Genomic DNA, 19,502 nt, shown 5'->3' on the forward strand with positions numbered 1-19,502 from the left:
TATCGTTTAAGTTTTTTTTTTAAACCAAGTATTTGTTACAAATATAGTAACGTTAGCTGCGAAACGTCCGTTTTGTTCCAAACTGTTTTCGTAGGCTAGTCGTATTAGCTTTTCTTTTAGTTGTTATAGTACTTTTGATAGCTTTTAAGCATGGAAATTCCTGGCTATGATAATAACGCAGCTCTGCAGCAGGTAAATCAGTTTTGGTCGATGTTAGATGACATGTCTGAGAATAATCCGGAGGCATACAAGACCTTCATTGAACGCCAGTTACGGGATGGAGCGGAGTTTTACTCACCGCCGCAGCCGCACGCCTGCATCCGCACTGCTGTACTGGTAAACAACACCTTAACACTGATTCAACATTATTTCGATCATTGATGCTATCTGGGATGCTATGAATGAGATAATCACTTACCCCCGGTTTCACAGACAAGGCTTAAGCTAGCCCCAGACTAAAATGCATGTTTGAGATGTTTTAACTGAAAGCAACTTGCACTGACATATCTTAAAATATGTCAGAGCCATTTATTTGTCTCAAGATGCACACCAGTAAAGTTTTTTCTAAGGCACGTTTATAAAAGCTACTTAAATGCCCTAATTGAACTAATCCTGACTTAATCTAAGCCCTGTCTGTGAAACCAGGCCTTAGTATGGCATTATTGCAGTATGGCATATTAACAGCATCTGATACCTTTATTGAACATGGTGCCACAGTAAAAGTTAAAAATGGCTGACATGTGCAAATAATTATGAAATCATAAATTATGAAATGAAATGAGAAAGATTTTCTGATTACTTTTTCAGGGATTAAAGGAAGATATATTGTACATTAACATGTGCAGTTGGAAACGTGTACCAGCGGCCACTTCTTACAGTGATACTGTTCCTGTGTATGGAGGACGAATGGAGAAAGTAACAGAAGAGAAAGGTACAAAAACTCCATCTCATCATTTTCTTTTGACAAAAGACTCACTTTTAGGCGGCATTGTTCCGTTATGCAATAGTGCGTAGTCTTGTATTCCAGTTAACCTACTTGATTTTCTCCTTAACATCCTATCTCCTTAGACTTGATTCTTAAACACCGTCTTATCTTGAGACAACCTGATTTCCTGTGTGTTTTACAGAGCAATATAGTGTCGTTGATGTGGCCTTCAACCCTGAGTTTCTGGAGATGACAGAGAAAGACAAACATGAGAAGGAGAAGCTCCATCTGCTTGCTATGAACTTCATCGAACAACAGCACAACCTGAGTCTGTCCCAACGCTACAAACTCACCAAAGACAAACTCAAAGGCAGCATTCAGGATATGAAGCAGCGTCTCATGTCACCACATACATGCAAATCTTCTGCCAAGAAGCCACAATCTGAACCTGGTAAAATGCACATACTTTAGAAATTTAGTTTGAGCTTCATCTTACAGGTTTAAGAGCTACAGAGATTAGCTTATTGCATAGAACCTCATTATGAACCTGCTAGAATGCAAATTATGTGATTTTGCAATATTAAGTGATTCTACCGCTATTTTTATAGCCCCATCACTACTGCAGCAGATCTCCTCACTGCGAATGGCTGAGAGTAATGAGGACTCATCCATCCAACTGAGCATGGAGCAGGAGAAGAAACCAGCCCGATCAGGTCTCATTGAGGTGATCTCCAGCACAGAATCAGACCAATCTCAGCCACAACAACCCCGGCATCATCTCACAGTCTGTCCTGACAGCAGCGGCTCATCTAGGAGCCTGAAGCTGAGTGTGAAGCTTCCTGGAGTGAGATCTGTGTCACAATGTCAGCTCAGTATCTCTCAGGTCAGTATTCCCGGTATGGCAGCTGTGTGGGGTGAAGTTTTAATTACTAAACAAATGCCTTTTATCTGTTATTTTATTGGTACTGTATCAAATTTTCCATAGTTCTGATTTAACCTTTCCACAGCCCTTATATTGTACATATTTTTTAAGGTTTTTATTCATGTTGTGCAATAAGGCGTTGTTTTTTATTATTTAGGATGATATTCTGCTGGAAGTTGAGGACATCTATTATCTCCATCTTCCATTTCCTGAGTTGGTCAAGGAGGAGACATGCACTGCAACGTTTAGTAAGAAGAAACAGATACTAAATGTTTTAGTGACTGTGTTATGAGAACACTTCACTCTTATTAATCCAGAAACTGAGGATATAAACACCTTCCAGATCATTTTCTGAGAAATATGTAGTTGTATTACTAACTGTTGCCTCACCGATCATTAGTCATGCATTCAAATTCAAGGTAACATAATTTCAGTACATAATTTAAGGCACATCTCATCTCAAGGCATATATTCTATCACATCTATTCTTAAATTTATAAGAAGAGATGATAATTATTTTATGTTATTGCTGTTAACTGATTAATGCCTGATATTAAAATTCTGTTCTATTTTGTTTAAATAAATTAATAGAACACTAAAAAATAAAATCACTCATTTAAAAGTGAATTTATGAAAAATGGATGCTCATTTGGAGATTTGCTGAAGATTACAATTAACTGTGTTACTAAATTAACTTTAACGGAATGTTACATGACAGCAAATGTAATTGAAATGTATAAGTATGGAAAATGAGTATAAACAATTATATACCCAATACGGAAAAATGAAAACAATCTCTAATATTGGCAGATAACCAATATGAAACTAATATGTTGTGCATCGCTTCGATTTTAGACAATTGCATATTGCAAATAAGCCTCCACCTGTGCACATAATGTCTTTAATAAAAGGGTGGACAACTGCTTCTGCATTTACAACAGTCACCAAACACTATAACAGACATGCAAACTTGTTAGGAAAAGTACAATCATTTTCAAAGGGAAAACTTCAATATGTTCAAATGTTACAAATTTTTACAAATAAAGTGGTCCCTGCTTTTACCACCCGAAGGATAGTCAAGAAAGGTTGGCATACATGTTAGTGAAAAATATATATTACAGTGAATGTGCGCATATGTTGTTATGATATGTTCTCTTGAAATGGCATTTTTCTGGCAGGACAATACATGCACACAATGTGTGATGTCCTTGTCACAGTTTGGCAACTAACGCGACATGTTTATTATTTGACACTGCACAAGACAAATACTCAGTAAATAATCTTCTTTTCTTGCTCAGTTATCGCAATGGCATTGTTGAAACACTAGTTTTTGGAAAACAAAATGCACCATAACTTTAATACACTTTTTTTTATCAATATTTACTTGTAAACTGTTTTTTTATAATATTAAAATTTCTTTTTTCTTTCAATCTTCAAAATGCATATAATCTATTTTACAAACACTTGCCTGCTGTAATGACATAGTGAACAGATTTGGTGAGATTCACAGTTAGGACAGGACAAAGGCTTCAGAGTTTTGCAGGGATGAGGTATATGTGGGGTAAAACATACATTCTGAACAGAACAGAACCCTCATGTTCTATCTCCCCTCTCCACGATCCTCCTCCACCCATGCAACGATCTTCCCTTCCCAGCCAGGTATAACAGCATCGTCCTGAAACACCTGAAAGACGGCATTTAGGGTTATTTCTTAAATACTCAAGGCACATTTAGAGAAAAACACTTAGTATTCACTAATTCAGAGCATTGAATTATTCCTGATTGGGTGTGATTTTCACCTCTTCCTTCACCGTTCCAAACTCTGGATCCAGAGATTTGAAGTGATATCGGAAACTGCCATGTCTGTCCACAGCTGCCTTGAAGTCCTGTAGCGTGACCTCCCCCAGCCTACCAATAAATAATTCAAATTTAGACTTGTGGATTCAATATTTATAAGATGATGGTATGATGTCATCACCTTTTAGGGATGTTGACTAGGAAGGGTGTGAGAGAGCGATCAGTGTAGTAGAGTACTTTGGTTGAGGCTGCCGCACTAAGAACAGGGCTACTGTGAGAATGAGCCATCTCTGGAAAAAAGAAAACAATTTGCTTATGTGAATATATATATATATATATATATATATATATATAGTTATGCTTTTGCTCTAAAATATTTCATTTGTAGGTTGTTGATCTTGTGTAGGTTAAAACTTGCATGTTAAATTTGTGAGCAAATCGTTCTTTTGGGTTAGTTCTTTTCAATGAATCATTTCACAGATAGATCTAAATAATTAAGTTTGAATTTGAATGATTTTTAAGTCCAGTAATCACAAATGACTATAGAAAATGCATTCATTGGTCTAAAAAGTGGCAACCCTGCATGAATTTCTTGCTGAATAGCATTGAAGTGACCTACTTGAGCTGGATGGCCATGATTCTCGGTCTGTGTGATTGGCTTTTCGTCCAGGAGACCTGGTTGAACCCTGTGGTGGTACAGCAAATGGTTTTAAAGTCAGCATGAAATGAAAATTCACCATATCTACTTTCTAAATGCCTGTTATAGATCCTACTATGAACAATTCATCCGTGCGTGTGTTTCATTTTTTTTTTATGTTTTGACCTCATAATGTTAAATCAATATATCATAACTGGTAGTGATGGGTATTTTCGAAATACTGGTTTGTGAAGCTTAGAAACCTTGGCAAATATTTTTTTTCGAACCAGAGCATGTATCAAACCGCCAAAGTCACAGATTTCAGTTAGTTCACATACAGTAACTGTTTCAAAAAAGTTCACCGCTAGGATCTCTGTGAACCCATGAACCAGTGTCTGTATGGTTTTACCTGATATTGAATCGACTCTTATTGGCCTGATTAACCGAGCTTTCCATAAAATAAACAAAATAACACATTTTACGGACACTTTATATTTAATGGTATAAGATAATCCGTTAATTTAATAGATTTAAACTTTCAATAAAATATTTGCAGTTGGTTTGTAAAAGGTGTTTTTATGCATGCTTAAAGGGTTAGTTCACCCAAAAATGAAAATTATCCCATGATTTACTCACCCTCAATCCATCCTAGGTGTATATGACTATCTTCTTTCAGGCGAACACAATCGGAGAGGAGATATATTTAAAATTTCCTGGCTCTTCCAAGCTTTATAATGGTAGTGAATGGAGGGCGTGTTTTGAAACCCCAAAAAATGCATCTATCCATCCATCATAAAATGAATCCATACGGCTCCAGGGGGTTAATAAAGGCCTTCTGAAGTGAAGCGATTGGTTTTTGTAAGAAAAATATCTATATTTAAAACTTTATACACTAAAATAACTAGCTTCCGGCAAACGACCGTAAGCATACTGTGCAAGTCGACTTGCGCCACAAGATTAACCCCTGACGCAATGTATGACATATGATGTAGCATATGAGTAGCATAAGCTTAGAGTCCTCTCGCGGTTCAAACAAATGCAACAAACTCAAGCTCCTCTTATATCGAAATCCTCCGACATTTCTCTTTAAAATTTCTCGTTTTAGACTTCTAATTCGTGACTGGTGTTTTGTTTTGCTCTATCCTCTGCGCTTCCGGGTTCATCATCGCGTCATGCGTCAGGAGTTTCTCTTCCGCCGCAAATCGATGTGTTTGGCTGTCTGCCGGAAGCTAGTTATTATAGTTAATAAAGCTTTAAATATAGATATTTTTCTTAAAAAAACCCATCGCTTCACTGCACTTCAGAAGGCCTTTATTAACCTCCTGGAGCTGTATGGATTATTTTTATGATAGATGGATGCATTTTGTAGGCTTTAAAATCTCGTCCCCCATTTACTACCGTTATAAAGCTTGGAAGAGCCAGGGTATTTTAAAATATATCTCTGCTTGTGTCTGTCTGAAAGAAGATAGTCATATACACCTAAGATGGCTTGAGGGTGAGTAAACCATGGGATAATTATCATTTTTGGGTGAACTATCCCTTTAAGCTGAGTTTTCGTTGCATTTACACCATTCTAACAGCAGGCGTCACCAATGTGTGGCATTCGAGCACTTGGAAACAGTGAATCATTTTGCAATTTGATTGATTCAAAGTATCAAAAAGCTTTGTTTTTCTCATAATTAATAACTGGACCTTCTGGTGAAAATGACAGACTTCTCTCTGGTGACGTATGCAGGACTTTTTCAATCATTTAGTCCACTTAAACTCTGCCCCTGCAAGCTCATGTTCATCTTGCATACAGGTAATGGTTGACCTTACCTTTCTCTCCTGCCTTTTCTTGGACTCTGTGGAGTGAAGGCGGTCCACCAGACTGGCCACACCCTGCTCCAGCGTGTCCAGCATATGATGCTGCGGGTCATGACCGCTGAAACTGTCCCTCAGGCTGCGCAGAGCATCTCGCACCAGCTGTAGCTCGTCCCCCTGACGCACACATTCATTCAGCCAGAACCAAAGAACAAAAAATACACACATTTAGTAGAAATTGAATACTTTTTAAAATGAAGAATGACGTGACTCACCATTCTGTGCTGGAAAACTGTGGACGATGTGTCCATCATGTGACTGTAGCCATTATTCTCACAGCCTGACAACTGGAGCAAACAATTTTGTATTGTTAATGTAGAACATTACTTATGTACTTTAAATAGTTTATATTAAAGCTGTTTTTATTTCTATGTTAAGTATATCTATTTTATGGGAATATCTATGAAATACGAAGTAAAAGTCACTCTGAGACTCTTGATGTGCTATGACTCCCTCTAGTGTAATAAACGAGAGCTACAGAGAGTTTATACACAATATTAAAATATAAATATTGCAGAAATGGGCCCATTTTGCCCTAGTAGTTATTCAGTTACCCTGTGATAGCTTTCACTGATCCTGCGCAGGGCATCATCCAGTTTTGCTTGCTGCTGCTGAAGAAGTCTGTCTTTCTGCCCAAGCTCTTTCTATAAAGATAAGTGCATATGACATAAAAAGGGTCTTCATGAATTTACAGACCAACCAAAAACAATTGCAGGAAAACCAGCAGAGAACCAAAATAGGCCTATCTAATTAATGAAAACACTAAAGATGATTAAAAAAACACTAAATAGGATTCAAGTATACTCAGCATGATTAGGATGAATTTGCTTACTTTGTATTCACTCAGCAATCTGTTTCGTTCGCTCAACTTCCTTTCCAGGTCCACCTAAAGAAAAAAAACAAAAGTTTACAAATAGACCTTTATATATCTGATGGAGAAGAACAAAATGCAATTACATTTTTTTTTTTTTTTTTTTTTTTACTACTTTTGTATAGTGTTGATGTCAGACTCACATTCTGTCCCTCCAGCTCCTCTCTGGCCATGCTTGATCTGAGCAGCTCCTGTTTGAGCTGCAGCACTGAGTCCTCCTGCACAGACATTCTCTGCTGCAAGGCATCCTGGGTAAACAGATGGATGCAGGAACAAACCCTAATTATCCCAAATGGCATTAAATCTGGTGTACACTGCAAAAGCTAATGTTGAAATTTAAGAATTGAATAATTATTCACACTTCTGTAATTAATAATATAATATTAGAAATTAACATTTGTTTTATTATATTTTGTATTTTATATTATATCTGTAAACACATTCTACACTTAATTTCACCTGGTCTCACCTTAATAGCCTGCAGATTACGTGCCTCCTGCTTGTATCTTAAAAGTTCTCTCTGAAAAAAAACACATTCATTTATTTGAAATCGATATATAAATTGTAGTATATTCAGCTTTGTATATATATATATATATATATATATATATATATACTGCAATCTAATTTACCTTCAGATCTAAAGACTCCTCCATACTCTGGTCCAGACGGCTGCGGATTAAAATCTTCAATGGCAGAATAAAAAGGATATGTCATTACTATAATAGACTGTAAATGAGACATGCACAAAAAGCAGAATGATGCATTACCAGCTGCTGCTCAGAGCTGGTACTGTCTCCAAAGCTCAGAGTAGATGTCTGCTCATCCTCAGGTAGTGACCCATGCAGCAGTAAGGCCTGAATGAAGACATGTGAGCATGAGGTTTCTAAAGCGCTGAGGTACTGTGAGTAAAACTAGTCCGCTCGCTGTGAACATATGCTATTGCACCAGCAATGTTCCAAAAACAGTCATCATGTGATCAACCTTGGATGCTGTTTGATCATTAGATTTACCAGCTTCTCTCTTAAAGCTGTATTTCCTCTTTTCAATCTTTTTAATTCTCTTCTATTCCTTCTGTCGTTGCATTAGAGAATTAAAGATGCCTTAATGTTGATACCCGGCAAATAAAAGGAGGCTTTGAAATGCTGGATTGATAAACTTAAAATGCTTGGGTCACTGGTTCTGTTCAGAAGCTTGGTTAAGAGTGACATTAATCATGATGGATTAGGAAAGTCTGCCAATCTGTGCAGACTAAAAATCTTAATCTGACTGAATGAAATGCTTTACTTTTACAAGCACAAATTCTTTGCTTAAAACGTAGTAGTAGAAGTATTACACATGGGTGTTTCCAAAATGTTGACCCTGTGGACTCACTAGTTAACTACTGTCCGGTGTATAAATATACTTCACGGGAGCATTCTGTCATTTTTAATCATTTTTTTAATATTATATATTTTTTATTTGTGAAAGTCATGATCCTTTCCGCCACATCTCAAATGATAGCGGTGGAAAATACATTTTTAAATATTTTGCAAAAAACTGTCTAACTAAGGCTAATTCCATACCTAGCATTTTATGTGTAACCTAAATACATTTAATAATATTTTCAAATATGCACTGATAAAAGGTTTGGGGTCTGTAAGATTTTTCTTATGCTCACCAAAGCTGCATTTATTTGTCAAAAAATACTGTAAAAACAGTAATATTTTGGTATTGTGAATTATGTATTTTAAATAACTGCCTTTTATTTTGATACATTTTAAAATAGAATTTATTATTATGACGACAAAGCTGAATTTTCAGCATCATTACTCCAGTCTTCACACTGTAAAAAATATTTTCATTATTTGTTATCAGAACATTTTTTCTTTTGTCAAATCAACTTGGATAATTAATGTGGTTGATATAACATAATATTTTGAGTTTCTGTTGATTAAACCAACCGCCTTCATTGTATTAACTCAAATTTTTAATTTCAACGAACTCAAAATTTTAAGGCAACCAGGTAACTTACTTTTTTAAGTTAAACCAACAATTCTTTTTTTACAGTGCAGTGTCACATGATTCTTCAAACATTCTAATATGCTGATTTGCTGCTCAAGAAACATTTATTATTATTATCCATCTTGAAAACAGCTGCTTAATAATTTTGTGGAACCATTTTTTTTTTCCAGTAATCTTTGATGAATAGAAAGTTCAAAAGAACAGGATTTATTTGAAATAGAAATCTTTTGTAACATGTCTTTACTGTCACTATTTATTCCAAACATTTGAAAGGTATTATGTTATCTTTTTGCATAATTTGACATAAAAAGCCTGATGTTGAAGAAACACCCATATATAAATGTTTACGAATAACTCACCTGAAGCCTTGACACCATTTTCCTGGTCTCCTGCATCTCCTTCTCCAGCTGCTCCTGCTGGGCACATAGCTGTTCCTCCCATGTGCTACTTTCCTCTTTCCCAGCATGCTCTGGGCCAGGAGACGGCTCGGTGGCTGAGGATTTCACTACATCCTCTTCAAAGGAAACAAACAACAAAATACAAGAAAAGTATAGAAAAATACGTTGTAGGGCCTAGCGTGGGATACATACCTAGGCTTTGTGGTTGCTCTGTATGGTTCCCCACCAGCTCTCCTGAATCTTCAGATTTGGCAATAATATACTCCTCCTTAGGTGTGTGTGCTGGACTGGATGAACTGAGGCTGGAGATATGTTGCAAAGAATCACTGAGTAAGATATGTATAATTATCATATGTCATATGTAACCAGCTGGAGTAATTTGATGACAATGAAAGCCTTTTTTGTACATAAGGTATAATGTGTTCTCTACATGTAGCTGAACTAAAATGAAGGGAAATTCCTGTTACAATAGACATGTCATGTTTCTAATCCAGGTTTTTAGTTACAAACCACACTAATACAAAGTTCCAGAGCATTCCTAAGTCACATGTCATTCATCTGTTTTCAGTGAAGATGAAATGAGAGACTCTATTTCAAACACCTCTAGCTGTTCCTCTGGCACGTGAATATGATATTGAAATTGAGATCTCTCTAACAAAGAAATAAAGACAGAATGAAGTCTGTCACACAGAATAAAAGACAAAGCAGCTCTCCCAGTTGATTAGCGTCATAATTTTGATAAGGGCTATTAACCAGGATTACATCTTGATTAAGCTTCTGAGAATGACTACATAAAGGGATGTGTACACATGCATGAAATTACAGCAGAATGCTTCTCTGAGAGGTGTCATATTACTGAATGTTGATTATTTATACAATGAGGAACATGCAGGTTTATAGTAAACCACTCCAGATACAAAACATAATCTAACTGGCTCATCTAAGACCATTTATATCTCACTGAACATTATATTTCCTCTAATGCATTATGAACAACGGGGTTGGTTTGTTTATTTGCAACAGAAAGCTATTTAACGGATGTTTCATCCGTCACGACAAATTAAAGAGCCACAAAACGGTATTTATTGTTTAAATTTCTTTAAAAATTACAAAATGTCAGACTTTATTTCATATCAAAGTAACCTTCTCTGTCTTGTCTGTCGACGCATGTGTGGTGAGAGATCGGCATGGCTTGTCGGACGTAGCAACAGTAACTAAAGGGGGCAGGTCTTTGCGAACAGTCAATTCACTCGACAGATTCATTAAAGAACAAAATGGCTAAATGTCTTTACGGGTGAGTCATTGAATCATTTACTCAACTGATTCATTTAAAACTGTTTCATTTATGTATAAAACTGACAAATATCTTTATGAGTGAATCATTGAATCATTCACTCAACCTCTTCATTGCACACTGATTTATTCAGTAAGGCCAGTATTCTGTTTTTTGCAACGGGACACATAATATTGTTACTTAATTTGGAACTTTTTTCATTGGCGGAGCAAAAAATAGACAAATTAATTGGCAATATTGTATTTGAAATGTAAGGTATTCTAAATTAATGTGATGTTTATCAGCGCTTGTGATTAGTCGTGTTCAGGTGTGGTTACATTAGCTTACACAGAATTACTTTCAAACTAAATTCACCATGACCAATTTGAACCCCATGCGAAATATGTTTTGGCAATTTTTTACCTTCACGTGAAATTCCTGATAGTGTGGATTCCTATTGAAATGACTGGATTTCGCCATTGAAAATGTGTCCGCACTTAAGAGTTGGTTCACACAGAACACATTTTTGTGTTCCAATGAGTTGCTTATTAATTGTTTTTCTATGTAAACATGGTGTGTCACATCTTATGTCTTTTGCAATGTCTCACACATGACGAGCCTTTCTAAAAACGCAGCACTCAAGTTAAAAAAAAGTTAAACTTTAAAAAAAAAAAAAAAAATCTAGACCTTGCGTTTTTTATTCCTCTACCCTGCATCTTGCATTTTTCAAAGCAAAAATGCATTCTGTATGAATAATCTCTTATGCTGATATGAACAACAGCAATCTTGCTTGTGTGATATTGCTTAAATAACTGCTGCTATACAATAAATCACACATTCCATACTCTTTTCAAGGCTGGTCCAAACAGACCAAGTACTGTTGCATAACAGATTAATGAGTCTAACATAATGAAACATTTGCTTGTGAGAACAAATATTCTCCCTAGTCATTTCCTCTACTTGTATGACCTCTTTATGATGTATTGTGTATCAAAAGCCCATAACTGTCAACACATTTAAGGACCAAATAGTGGATTCATTTATCTGAGCATTTACAGAGCACACAGATGGCACTGACCATATTGAAGCCAGTGATTCTCGGTTGCTAGGTGATTTCACAATAGCAGGCAACACCCACATATCAATCTCTTATGTGCACAATTGAGACATACATTCAGAGTGAGAAAACAGTGATGTGCCAGCCGCTTTCACTCATTATTAAACCTCATCATATCATACAGCCACATACAATATCACAATATTGCAGTCCAACTTATAGACAACATGCTGTTATTTCCTGGGATATCCAAAATGGAATGGAAGATGGAAACAGGAAAGAAAAAAAAAATGATAGAGGGAGCTGTGGAATTTCATTCATACCATTTCATTTGTTTGGCTCCCATGATGCTGTTTGCCCTTCTAACCTCCCATTCTGATCCAGCCCAGCCCGTGGGGTTCGAGGAAGCAGCAGTGTGTCATCAACATAGCAGACGGCACAGCGCCAGTCCAAAGGGTGTGCTCATCAGAAACCGCCACACAAATCCCAGTATCCACGTAGCCACCAGTCTAGTCTGCTGGAGATGATGATGGAGAACCAGACCATGTGAATGTTCTGGTTCGTGCGTACCCTACCTGCTTGTTTGGCAGGTCTTCCTTTGGACACTCGTTCTGTAAACCCAGATTAAATGACCTTTTGGGTTTTCACACAGATTCAACGTTGAAAATCCAGATCAGAGGCAGCATGTGTTTCTATGATAAGCATGAGGTAATCCTGTTTTCAGTTCTGAGCCATAACAGGGGAGAAAAAGGCTTTTGAATGGTCTGTCGTCCCCCTTCTTGAATCTCCACAGTGTCTTCTGCGACTCGTATGACTCCTGTTTCTCATTCTCCCTGTTTTTGTGCCTCTCTCGAGGCGGTTTTGAGGTATTTTTCCTCTGCCTTTCTGTTTCTCTTCTCTCCTTGTCTTCCCCCCTCCCTTGTTCCTTTTTTAGGAGTCAGACATGGTTCAGCCCGGCTCTGTTTACCCTCCCCTCCTCCATCTTCACCCCTCCCTTTCACACAGAGCAGTGGGCTCCAGGATGGAGGGGGGTGGGTGTGGGAAGGATGAAAAAATGGGCGTCTCCTGTAAACCATGCTGCTGGGTTGTGTCTGCGTGAAGATGACACACTTTAAACAATGAGCTCTGTAAAACCAAAAACATGTAGGTTATGATTAGTGAAAGGTTCATTGTGTGATTTACATCTTATATTGTCATATTATGTCAAAATGAAAGAGCAAATGTGTGTGAGCATGTGAAAGTGAGAGGGAGAGCAAGAGAGAAAGAGGACGCTGAGTATGACCACGTCAGCTTGAAATCAGAGAAAAGCATACTGTCCCACAACTCTGTCTCCACACTGACAAAAAAAATTGGTGTATATAATTTTCACTCAGAAATTACTAGTAGATTTCACAAATAATTACAAAGAAATGGAATTGAATTAAACATCAAATTTTAAGGTAGAGTGAAATGGTATTTTCTTGTAAAACAATAATCTTTGTTTGTATACATTACATCTACATTTTAACCAAAAAATAATAATGTTGAATAAAAAAAGAAAGTCCATGGTCATGTTATGCATGAACAACCCATTTATCTCATAATGGCTGCATTCCCAATTTGTGCAGAGCAGGGTGATAGTGGCAGTGGATTTGGAAGGGAATTAGAAAAACCTACAGTATTACTGGAAGAGATTACTCAGACGGTCAAGGGCAGTGTTGGGAAAGCTACTATGCATGTAAATTAAGCTTATAAAGCTACAAGCTACTTATAATTCAAAGAAGTTGAGCCACAGTCAAACTGCAAATTGTGAGTCAAAACATAGGCTACAAGTAGACCATTTTGTTCATTGTCTAATCACTTACATTTGAACTTCCCCCATCTTGCCAATACATTCTTAGACAAAGATGTACATTTATATAATATATACATGAAAATATAATATAAAACCAAGTTGGACATGCAGTTTCATCGGTTGACCATCAGAAGTAACGCGAGACCTTTCCAGTGTGATTACCTAATTCGTGGCGCATCGCAGAGCAGTGCAAGATGAGCAGTTGTTTTTAGAAAATGACCAATCGTTTCTCTAGACAAGACCCTTATTCCTCGTCATGTAGAGCGCTTTGAAACTGCACTGAAACTGCAATTTGGACCTTCAACCAGTTGTACCCCACTGAAGTCCACTATGGAGAAAAATCCTGGAATGTTTTCCTCAAAAACCTTAATTTCTTTTTGACTGAAGAAAGAAAGACATAAACATCTTGGATGACATGGGGATGAGTAAATTATCAGGAAATTGTCATTGTGAAGTGAACTAATCCTTTAACTATGATTTACTTGTTGATTCCAGAAGATTCAATATTCTTGTCAAAAGTTTGGAAACATTACTATTTTTAATGTTTTTGAAAGAAGTCTCTTATGCTTATCAAGCCTGCATCTATTTGATCAAAAATACAGAAAAAAACAGTAATATTGTGAAATATTATTACAATTTAAAATAATGGTTTTCTATTTTAATACACTTTAAAATATAATTTATTTCTGTTATACAAAGATGAATTTTCAGCATCATTACTCCAGTCTTCAGTGATCATCCTTCAGAAATCATTGTAATATGCTGATTTATTATCAATGTTGGAAATAGTTGTGCTGCTTAATATTTTTTTATAACCTGTGACACTTTTTTCAGGATTCTTTGATGAATAAAAAGTTAAAAAAAAATAACAGCATTTATTTAAAATATAATCTTTTGTAAAACTATACACTACCATTTATTTTTTTCCTTTCTTTTTTTGAAAGAAATGAATACCTCTATATACTTAAATACTTTAGCAAGAATGTGTTGAATTGAGAAAAAGTCATAGTAAAGACTTATATTGTTAGAAAAGGTTTCTATTTTGAATAAATGCTGTCCTTTTTAACTTTTTATTCATCAATGAATCCTTTCAAAAAAAAAAATAATCTATATCTATCTAGCATATTAGAATGATTTCTGAAGGATCATGTGTCTCTGAAGACTGGAGTAATGGCTGATGAAGATTTAGCATTATTTTACCATTATTTTAAATCGTAATAATATTTCGCAATATTAATGTTTTTTCTGTATTTTGATCAAATAAATGCAGGCTTGATGAGCATAAGAGACTTCTTTCAAAAACATTAAAAATAGTAATGTTTCAGATGTCTCGTATGGGACGGCAGTGATGCAGTGAGGGCTCATTTATCACATCTGATTTACAGCGGATCACCAATCTTGCTGATTCCTGCAGTCCCGTCCATTTTAGGGCATAATATTATCTTTCTGCCTGAGTTCTCCTCTGATAGGAGCCAGGAGGGAGCAGATAGTATCCGGCCGTATCCCGAGGGCACGGGCTGCAGAATCCCTCCTGGCACAAGAGCTTGCTGGGATGTGGCCAGTTGACATGGAGGCTTCACTCAGAACCATTCTAACTTAGCCAGGCAAATATTTTTCCAGGCTTGTGAGCAGAGCGGCATTAACACTATTCAGACCCCAGTGTTTGAGACTGTATGATCTAAGAGAGAGTGAAGGGTGGTTAAATAGGTTTTTTGTTTGAATGAGCCAGAGGGGAAGAGGGCAGAGAGGCAGCAAAAAACACTTTACCTCATAACTGGAGACTGATCAGCAGCTGACATAAGGTTTATGGATGGGCCATAAATACTGGGCCACAGCAGAACATCCAGCAGATCCGCTGTCAACTCCAGCCACTTCGCTGAGATACAATGGACATTTCTATTCATCATCCCTGGTACCGCCGACCCTGGTTCCCAGGTTTCTTCCCTTCTTCCCATCGAATTTATGACCAGTATTTTGGAGAGCACCTACCCGACAGCGACCTATTTTCACCTTTCTACACCATGTTTTACTATCGACCTTATTTCTGGCGCTTTCCAAACTGGTGGGACAGTGGCATGTCAGAGGTGAGATAAACTGCTGATGTTGCTACAAATTAGCCATTACCCAAATAGCTAATACTTCACTTTATTATTTCTTTTTTATTACCTTTTTTAAGATTCAATTTGTTATCATTAGTGTATCAGGTAACATTTCACAAAAACATTAGTCATGCAACACAAAAGTTTTCAGCATTGATACGAAATGTTTTTTAAGCATCAAATCAGAATATTACAATGATTTCTGAAGGATCATGTGACCCTGAAGACTGGAATAATTATGCTGAAAATTCAGCTTTGTCATCACAGAAATAAATTACATTTTAAAATATATTAACATACAAAACCGTTATTTTAAATTGTAATAATATTTCACATTATTACTGTTTTTAAGTGTATTTTCAATTGAATAAATGTAGCATTGGTGAGACTTTGAAACATTGAAAAATCATACCGACCTCAAACTATTGACGTTAGTGTATTTATAATTAACTATTAGATTGTTTGATTAACAATTGCTGTAAAAATATTGCTTATTGTTACAGTAGTCATGATTAATTAAAGTTAACAAATTGAATCTCATTGTAAAGAGTAACCCTTAAATTCTTGAGATTACCAGAATGTTCTTTATGAGCCAATCACATTATTAGAGTCAGAAACTATGCATGTTTTCAGTGTTTTGCAGTATTTAGTTTGCCACTATCTCTTACACAGATGAGAATGGACAGAGATCGCTTTGTAATCAACCTGGATGTGAAGCACTTCTCTCCAGACGAACTGACTCTCAAGGTCAATGATGATTTTATTGAGATTCATGGGAAACATGATGAGCGGCAGGTAACAAAACAAGTATTCAAACCCACCTAGATTTTATTCACCATTTTAAACTGTTTTGCTGTTCTGGATGAATTGAGCTGGGTATTTTGCTAGCATAAATAATGTTTACTGTAATATTGTGTTATAAAAAGCAAGGCTGGACATATTCAAGACATATTCCAAAGGCAACGTGAAAAACTTTACAATGTTTTTGGGAAACATAGCCCTGGTCACACCCACAGCAGGACGTTGATTGGAAGTGTAACCCCTCCTGTTCACACCGGCCACTCTAAGTGGGACTTGAACCCAGGCACGTCCGCATGGGAGACGGGCACTCTAACAAGCAGGCTAAAGACCGCAGTCTCTAGCGTACCTCTTGAGATCAGGGAAGTGAGGTTGTGAGGAAGTGTAATTATGGAAGTGAGGGGAAGTGAGGCTCTTACTGGCCTACCTTCTGTTACACACACTCCCTTAAACCTCACTCCCATCCGGGTCACGGCACCAATTTAAACCCTCCTGTTCGAACCGCCTGCTCTAAACGGGACTCGAACCCTGGGCCGCCCGCATGGCAATCGGGCGCTCTAACATTATCAAAGTCTTTACTGTCACTTTTGATCAGTTTAATGTGCCCTTCTCTAAACTCAAATTTTGAATTTCAATTCTAGTTCTTGTTTGCTTCCTCAATTTAAAGTCAATTCCACTTTATTCTCTGTGATATGTTAATGTGCAGTGACTGCTGTACCTCCTTTCAAAGAAACTGTATCTGTCTCTGTTACAGGATGAGCATGGAATTGTGGCAAGGCAGTTTTACAGGAAGTATAAGATCCCAGCTGGTGTAGATCCAGAATCCATCACCTCCTCTCTCTCCTCTGATGGCGTTCTGACCATCTGCGCATCTCGCCAGCTGCTGGACATCCCTGAGCGCAACATCTCCATCACCTGTGGAGAGAAGCCACCAGCGCAGAAGTAAACTCGTCAATAGCTACACCCCTGCCCCTCGTCTCCAAACAAGCCACGACTGACAGAATCACTTACTGTATTTCAACAGGCATATGCTTTAATGCAACACATAACCAAAGAAAGACATATAAACAGAAACATATCTGTCCATATAGTGAACAATACAGTATCAGGCAAAACGCACAGTGGGTCGGTGCTTTAGGCCTGTAAACGCAGGTTGTTATAGGAGTTGGGTTTGGTTTGTTATATTTATGGCCTACAGCTGGACGTTGTATGTAATTATGTGGTTGACTTGGATGATGATTGTAACTTTGGCTTTGAGAGGAAGCAGAATTGAAATGGGACATTGTGCAGCACTGGCCTCTGTGTCTGAATTTAATAAATCCCCAGGTCAAAATACTGATGAATGGTGGTATTATTTACTCATCTGTGATTTCTCAGCATATGTTGTGCATCTGAATGTAAAGTATGCTGTGCTTATTAATCTGTTTGATACTGGGGTCTAAACTATGATGGACTAAGTTGAATGTGTTTTGCTGAATGTTGTTGCACTTAATGGACAGTATAATAAAGATGATTTTGTAAATTTATATTATGATTAATCACTCAAATGTGCCTTATTTACCTCAGTGGTGTAACAAGATGCCATGGATCACATTTGATTGTCAAATGTGGTAGAATTTAAAAAAAAACAAAAAAAAACAACACATCCTGAGTTTGGATCGCTGATGCAGGGGTGTAGTTATTGACATAATTCCCCTTGTTTAGTCCACTGTCATTCCCAATGTGCTTTATGTTTTATTTTCCATACCTCTTAAAGTGATGTGTTATAACTAACAAGCAACTGTGACTGCTAATTTCAGCATTAAAAAAAGGTTGTTTTTACTTCTTGAGTATGGAACCACATCGAACTGTATGCAGTTTGCATATTTAGTATTTTAAATAAGCATTTTAAATAAGCTGTGTCTGGGAACCACATTATATGTAGAGATGACAAAGTTTTTTTTAAGCCTATCTTTGTTAGGGATTTTAATAGCATTTTAAAAAATCAAAGATAAATATTTTAAGATTTTAAACTTGTATCAAAACACTTCACTTTATCTTGCGACCAAAAGGTTTTAATTAAAAAAAAAAAAAAAATCAAAATAAATTATATATAAAATAAATACTTTTTTTTTTTTTTTTTGTCAGTGGTCTGATTCAGAAATTTCCAAGGGGGGCTCATGATGACTTAAAATTATTTAAAATAAGAACAAATAAGATATTCAAATAAGCTAAAACGCCCACTAAAGAACTGTTTTTCCCCCTTTGAGGAACCATGGTTCCCACATTTAGTTTAAAATTCACACTACAGGACACGTTAAAGCAGGGCTCAAGATTTTAACTGAAAATTAAAGTATTGAAATAGAAGATAGAAAGTACAGAAATTAAACAGAGTGAGGTAAATAAAGTGTATATATATATATATATATATATATATATATTATAGTGAGGATGAATTGTTATATACAAATAACAACATGTTACATACAGGATACTCTTCTAAAAGTTTAGGGTTTGTAATTTTTAATTTTTAATTTTTTGAAAGAACTGCATATTTTGAAATATTATTACTATTTAAAATAACTGTTTTCTGTTTGAATATATTTTAAAATGTAAATGTGATGGTAAAGCTGAATTTTCAGCATCATTACTCCAGTCTTCAGTGTCACATGATCCTTCAGAAATCATTCTGAAGGTGATGATACACGGGGCAGCTTTTTGCAGTAGCCCCTCACTGCAGAACACTCGAGATCCAGGGGGCGGAGTCGGGTAGGTTAAGGGATATGTAAAGTGGGAGGAGTTGGATCCAGATCCAGGGGGTGGGGATGGGTAGGTTTAGATCCAGGGGGCGAAGACGGGTAGGTTTAGGGATATGTAAAGTGGGAGGAGTTGGATCCAGATCCAGGGGGCGGAGACGGGTAGGTTTAGGGATATGTAAAGTGGGATCTAGATCCAACCCCGCCCCCTGGAGCTTGTGTTCTGCAGTAAGGACCATCTCGCTTTTTGAGCAATGTTGCCAGGCAATTTTGCCAAAAGATGTTGCTC

The 19,502-nt window shown here is 36.7% G+C and overlaps 3 protein-coding genes across 3 annotated transcripts; 2 read left to right on the plus strand and 1 right to left on the minus strand.

Annotated features, from left to right (window-relative positions):
• The first annotated feature begins 140 nt into the window (after positions 1-140).
• Positions 141-2,485, plus strand: pih1d2 (PIH1 domain containing 2). Its single transcript, XM_051862538.1, has 5 exons — positions 141-336; positions 808-931; positions 1,128-1,376; positions 1,534-1,808; positions 2,005-2,485. The coding sequence occupies exons 1-5, from the start codon at positions 151-153 to the stop codon at positions 2,137-2,139; spliced, it is 969 nt and encodes a 322-aa protein (XP_051718498.1). The 5' UTR covers positions 141-150; the 3' UTR covers positions 2,140-2,485.
• Positions 2,486-2,734: 249 nt separating this feature from the next.
• dixdc1a (DIX domain containing 1a) lies at positions 2,735-12,713 on the minus strand. The gene is made up of 15 exons (XM_051862537.1): positions 12,071-12,713; positions 9,610-9,719; positions 9,379-9,533; positions 7,786-7,872; positions 7,648-7,701; positions 7,485-7,535; positions 7,159-7,263; positions 6,977-7,030; positions 6,699-6,788; positions 6,360-6,431; positions 6,100-6,261; positions 4,264-4,330; positions 3,826-3,934; positions 3,647-3,755; positions 2,735-3,531 (listed from the first exon to the last, which is right to left on the minus strand). The coding sequence occupies exons 1-15, from the start codon at positions 12,091-12,093 to the stop codon at positions 3,448-3,450; spliced, it is 1,332 nt and encodes a 443-aa protein (XP_051718497.1). The 5' UTR covers positions 12,094-12,713; the 3' UTR covers positions 2,735-3,447.
• Positions 12,714-15,246: 2,533 nt separating this feature from the next.
• Positions 15,247-18,365, plus strand: cryaba (crystallin, alpha B, a). Its single transcript, XM_051863037.1, has 3 exons — positions 15,247-15,665; positions 16,353-16,475; positions 17,233-18,365. Exons 1-3 carry the CDS (start codon positions 15,468-15,470, stop codon positions 17,422-17,424), a joined length of 513 nt encoding a protein of 170 aa, XP_051718997.1. The 5' UTR covers positions 15,247-15,467; the 3' UTR covers positions 17,425-18,365.
• Positions 18,366-19,502: the final 1,137 nt, after the last annotated feature.

Source organism: Ctenopharyngodon idella, chromosome 15 (assembly GCF_019924925.1).
Source record: "Ctenopharyngodon idella isolate HZGC_01 chromosome 15, HZGC01, whole genome shotgun sequence".
Lineage (NCBI taxonomy): Eukaryota > Metazoa > Chordata > Actinopteri > Cypriniformes > Xenocyprididae > Ctenopharyngodon > Ctenopharyngodon idella.